The sequence below is a fragment of the Conger conger genome, chromosome 5 (genome assembly GCF_963514075.1).
Source record: "Conger conger chromosome 5, fConCon1.1, whole genome shotgun sequence".
Lineage (NCBI taxonomy): Eukaryota > Metazoa > Chordata > Actinopteri > Anguilliformes > Congridae > Conger > Conger conger.
The window spans coordinates 13509055-13515054 of record NC_083764.1 but is presented as its reverse complement, the minus strand read 5'-3'; the positions used below and the strand labels follow the sequence as shown (position 1 = coordinate 13515054).

Sequence of the window (6000 nt, the reverse complement as noted above, 5' to 3'; positions counted from 1 at the left end):
ACAGTTCGAAGATCAGGTGCGTGGCAGATGGGGAGAGGTGGATCCATAGGTGATGTTTTTTTGCCGAAAGAAAAAATTGGGAGTTCCTAACTTCTACTTTTAGCTCCTAAAAGGAACATTTAAGGGGTTGGAATGTCCTTAAACTCAAACTGTGTCAATTTCCGGATCAGGAAAAAGTGGAGAAAAATAAGCGATTGGAATAAACCTATAGGATAAACGGACAAAAGGAGAGGGGAAGCCATGCATTATACAGAGTGGCTTTCTTGTCCTTCCCATAGCCCTGTACAGACTAGACCAGGCCTCTGAATTTGTAAACAGAGGAGTGCTGGTTATTGTCCCCATTTCTTTGAAACTGGAGCCATTTTATGTTCGAAAGGTCAAGAGAAGGCACGTACAGGCAAGTCAGCACTGTTGCAAACTCAAACTGGCAATTGTTTTGCATGAGTAACTTTGCAAAAAAACAAAAAAAAGGGGGGGGGGGAACTCACAACTGATCATACAGAATATTAGTTTAAAGCTAAATATACCAGCGATGGTGTTCAGCTTGGGCGCAGCGTTCGACTGAAGCTGAAAAGAGACACACACAATGGGTGAGTGCCTTTGTCAGCAAAACGTAGGCTGGAAATGTCCCAGATGTCCGCCGCTCAATTCAGCAATGTTCCCAGCTTTTATTCCGATCAGTCGGTCTGCAGCTCCGGGCCAGAAGCAGGCCTCTCTTGTACCTCAGGTCCCATTGTAAAATATAGCCCACCTAAGCCCTGTGCTCCGGGACCCAAAAAGCTTGGCTGTTACAGTTTCATCCCACCGGGCTTGTTTAAATTAAATTGGGTTCACTTTGAACTGTTTCTGAGGCTGGTTTTCTTTTTGTTTTATAAGGAGGGGGGAGCTGCGAGAATTCAGCCTATTAAGGCACAGCGTATGAGCCTGTTAATCCCTGGATGACGCAAGCCCCTCTCTGGCTGCCGAATTCCTCTTCTCCTTGAGGGGCAAATCGGGGACAGCATTGTAGCTCAGCGGCTGGGGCGCCGGGCCTGTTCCCGAAACATTTGGAGGCGTGATTCACAAAAGTTTCACCCCAAGCAAGCCATACATCTTAAATGACTTCCGTGAATACAAATATGTGCAAAGATAATATGAATAAATGTCTGTTATGTAAGTCCTCTTAAATAAAGTTTATTTTTATTAATGACATTTATTTAGAGTGATTTTTAAATGGCACCGCAAGTTAATTATTATGATATTAAGCTCGGACTCCACTGCCTTCTGGTCATGTTTCTGACACATACATGTGCATTATACAACAACATTTGTTCCCTATGTCTATATCCTGTTTCCATTATGATACTGTACTAAGTTTCTTTTTGTCAAAGGACAGGCTTTGTTTGAGTACAATAGTTGGAAAGGTCTCCTGGTCTACGGTGATGCTGGACATCTTGCTGAGTTGTGGTGGATGTGACAGGCAGACTGGCGTGGTGAATGGCTTACCTGTGAGAAAATAAAATAAAGAAAAGGAAAGAAAATAACGCCTGAACGTACACAGGATTCAGTATGCGTATGCCCACACGACTGTAATCAATACCTTCCCACAAAAGCATTGTGCTCAGCACAGTGGGGTCTGAGTACTTCTGAAGAGTAAATACCACCTAATCCATTTATAAAAAGCAAGGCAAACAAAAATAGATGCACGAGAAGAACTGCAATGGTAGCTTGAAGTTGCGCATAAGCAAAGTGCAGTTAGAGTTTCAATATTATCTTTTGGAAGATGGGATGACTGACTTCATTTCGGAAGGGTGTTGGTTGGTGCCACAAAATGGTTGCTACACTTGTGTCTGTATACAGGTGAATACTGTAGACATTATAGGAGGCACAGCCATAAAAGATTACACAGTAAGAAAAAAGATGTTGGTTTGTTTTTTCCACAGTCTTGAGTTTATTATATTTACAGTTGTTTTAAAAACAGAAATAGAAAACAGCTAAAACTAGTTGAAAGTAGAAGTCAGCACTGAACCCAGGTTAAACAACTGCTGTATTTCTTAACGGATGCTTCTAGAAAGAATGGTGCCTGCAATAGCATATAACAAAGCTGTCAATAATGTTGAAATGATTAATAGTGCACTGTATTCCATTAAAAAAAGCCTAATTGGAAATTTGGATCCAAACAACATCTTGTATATATCACAAAATATCAGAACCTGTTAAGAGTTCATATCGACTTATTTACAACCTGGCATCAGCTTTGAGATTGAAGGTGTCGGAAACACAGTAACAGTGACTTCAAATGTTAATCCAGGAGACCTACCTCTGCAGAAGCCTCATGCAATACTGCCTGGGATTCTACTGAATGATTTTGCTTCAGAACCATTGCCTACGTTATATGACTACTACAATGAAGGGCAGTGATTCAGCCTACAGGCCAAACTGCAGGAACATTATGTTGGCGCTAGCGTACGTGTGACTCAGTGCTTTTTATTGCCTTTGACACGGGGTCGCGTGGCGCGGTATCCATTTTGTGAGTAGCGCAGCATATCTGTGGGTATTTCTCCCTTCTCAGCTGCTAACAAGGACCTTTGAAATTATAGCGTGTGTCTGAGACCCCCAAGGTGCGTTCTAGGACGGAGCGAGAGCGCATTATCGGAGGCAAGGAGCACACATCAGAGAGAAATAGCTTAATAGCAGGCCGAGGACGGGTCAATTACAGCAACAGCATTGTTAAGTTCAGTCACAAATTAAGTCCGTGTAGCTAACTACCAATACAGATATCCCTCGTTTCATTCTTTAATTGCGATCATATAGCTTCTAGTACAACCAAAACATTAATAATTTGAGTGTAGAATCTGAAATTGAGAAAGACATTAGACACTGTTAATTCCAATATAGTAGGTACACTGTTTCAAGCCTGGAATTAGGTGGAATTCACACAGTAGGCCTATGAACCGTGTCTGATATTCTTATCCCAGTTTGAGCTGGCTAAATAGCTATTTTGTCTTAGCCACGTTCAGCGCAGTTATTATGCGGTATGCCCTGGGTTCAATACTGCTTTAAAAGTCCCAGAATGCACTGGTCACTGTTGTCTTTAGGGGTAGAAGCTTTACCCCCTGGTTCACTGTACACAGATTATATCGATTACACAGGTTGACCCCTCTATTACACTTTCTGATTGAGAGTTCAGTCCCACAGCCAGGATAAGCACCTATTTCTCTCAGTTTGGAATGTTAACAACTGTGTGTAAAAGCATTCGGTGTCTTTCAAAAATAGACCTCATTCCTCAAGCCATTAACAATCACACTGTAGAGAATCTCTACTTATCCAGACAAATTTTGCAAGCACACACTTACTGGGCCCACAATTACAAGGCTTAGCAGTCTAGTACATCAAATGAGAGATTTATGCACGGCGAATGTATGCATTTTTAATGAACCATTTAAATTATAGATGGAGAAATTCAGTGGAGGGAGTGATTTTCTGTATTATGCCTTAGACCCTACTCACCATTGTTAATAGCACAAATCGGCTGGAGACACATCTAATCACACGGCAAACTTTCTGTGGGTCGAGAAGATCCTTTTAAGCTTCGATGTATCATTTAAGACTGACTAGAGGAGAGTGGAGAGGTGACGTCAGGAATAAGAACAAAGCTGCAGTTTTACATTATAAAGAGGAGGTTGGCTTGTCCACCCCACTCATTTCCAGAATAGCTAATGTACACCTAATGCTTTATTTCTTTCACACGATGCCAGGAATTAAAGACATTAATGGGAAATCTTCGATTTTTAAAGTCAAAGATGGAATGATGTCGACTTTGAGACCCACTTCTATCGTGAGTATAAGAAACACCCAGTGTCGCTACGTAAGCACAGAATCTGTTTGGGCGGGATTCAGGGTTCTGTGCTGCCCACTACATGAAGCACAATATTCTCAGTCACAGCACAAACTCTACCACATACCCCTGCCCCCTCGCAACGTCACGCTATCCGCGCGTCACCGTTACCCACGTCTTCCTTCCCTTTGTACAGTTAGAAGAACGAAAGGCCCACTTACACAACATAATAAATTATGAACTATAAAAAGAGTAAACACTGTTACACATTAAAAACGGCTTAAATGTAAATAAGTTACATTTCTTTTTGTCGTTTGACGAAACTCTCAGTGCTGTCTTACAAAAGCAGGGAGCGATGGCGGTCTTTTTCCGGGACCGCGGTTGCATCTGCCTTTTTGGAGATCTCTGGTAAACTAATGCTTTCAGTAGTTAAACAGGCCATAGATTTTACACCGCGTGCAAACAGAGTTCATCATCATATCCCATACTGACTCTGAAAGGATGTTAGAGCCCAATCAGTGAAAGAGTAGCCAACTTAAAAATACACAAAGGCTTTCTGTGAAAAACCACTGCTGTACTTCAGAGAAAATAAATAAATAAATATAATCTCTATGGGAAACATCCACTGTTTTCAAAAGACCGTTTTCTGTCATTGTTCTTGGCACTTTCAGGACAAATACAACCTCAGGAAAGGAAAAGCAATTCTCCTCCCTTTTTCAAGTGATCAACCTTTTTTTTCTTTTTACTTCCTGACGGCCCAAGGTTAGACGGCTGCTCTGTTGCAAATGCGAAGGATGGCAGCACATTAGCACGTGGGACACCGTGCTAACAATTTCTCATGGACACTAGACAGTTTTTTTTAAGGGAGCTAGAGCTACTACTGCATTATTATGACTAAAGTTGTATTGAGGAGTTAATGAACATTCCTTTAGCGGAGAGAATTTCTAATCGTGTTAATCGGCGAGAGCTGACAGCCGGCGGCCACCGAGAGCCGTCAGTACATGGCACTATTCCAACGGTTCCTTTTTGTCCAGAATCTCGATCTCTTTGGGAAAAGTCGATCGGGATCGATGTCGCTCGCAGCCTTGATGTCCCGGTCGCTCTGCCTCGGCGAGAGAGAAAGCCAGAGCGGAGGTCTGAGGAGCATCAGGAGTACGTGGCCACAGGGTGGCGGTCTCGCGTCTGCTCACAACCCTCCCCCCGGAAAAGGCCTCTCCCGAGCCTGTGTGGTGTTGCCGGGCAGAGACAAAGGAAAAGGCCGGTGTGATTGTTTCAATCTTTGAGGTTCAACTGTCAAACATTGTTTTCTTCTTTTCAGTCAGTTTGTAAGACACTGTATAATTTTAAGACATTTAAGAAAGAAGAAAAAAAACAAAAGTTGTCTATTGGATGTGTTCTTAAGGCAGGTGTCCTTGTCACTTTGACCTAGAACGTGAAAAGGAAGAGGGAAATGTGTTAACGTATGCATCGATGTTTGGCAAAGTGTCAGGCATGCAGTACGAATAAGAATGTGTTAATGTAGAAATCTTTCAAACAGAAAATTCAGCAAATTAACACATTTTAGAACATATGGATTAAAATAACAGGATAGAAGAAAATAGAGCAATCCAATCCAGAAATATGATAATACTATAAGAAAATGTAATATGAAAATTACAAAGGCTTTATAACATATTAAAAACGAATCAACAAAATTACGAGATAGTATATCATCATTGAGCTTAAAGACTATCTCAATTATTAAAAATCTGTCTATTAGCTGTAGAAATTGACTTGAAGAAACAATGAAATGTTCTCGATATACCAAAAGATAGAGGACAGGTTACAAGTGTATCGACTTCAAAAGACCACAGTTATCAGGCATCTGCCGGCCTGGACTGGACTTCTGTTCATCTTTGTCCCTCAGACTCAATTAATGCTGCATAACCAGATTCACTCTCAGGGCAGGAGACTATGAGCATTTTATAGGCAAAGCACACGAGTCTCGGTCTTTACATTATTCATTCTACTTGAGTAGATTAACTAAGAAACTAAGAAAAACAAGTCAGCCCCCGCCTGAATCACCATAGGAAGTGTTTTATTCTAAAGCCCAGATTTAATCTAAATGCATACTAAGATCAAGGATTCTGAGGGCTTTGTGTTTGAAACTCGGCCAAAAGTTGAGGACTGATGGGAGGGCAGAA

General features: G+C 41.5%; 1 protein-coding gene across 2 annotated transcripts in view; it reads right to left on the bottom strand.

Annotated features, from left to right (window-relative positions):
* Positions 1-1906: 1906 nt before the first annotated feature.
* Positions 1907-6000, bottom strand: part of nkain2 (sodium/potassium transporting ATPase interacting 2) — a 113257-nt gene continuing 109163 nt past the window's right edge. The window contains exon 7 of one of the 2 annotated variants that reach the window (XM_061242329.1): positions 1907-5242. In XM_061242329.1, coding sequence (XP_061098313.1) covers positions 5233-5242 — 10 coding nt within the window. In that variant the 3' untranslated portion in view covers positions 1907-5232. The remainder of the gene's footprint in view (positions 5243-6000) is intronic. The other variant, XM_061242328.1, reaches the window with a different exon arrangement.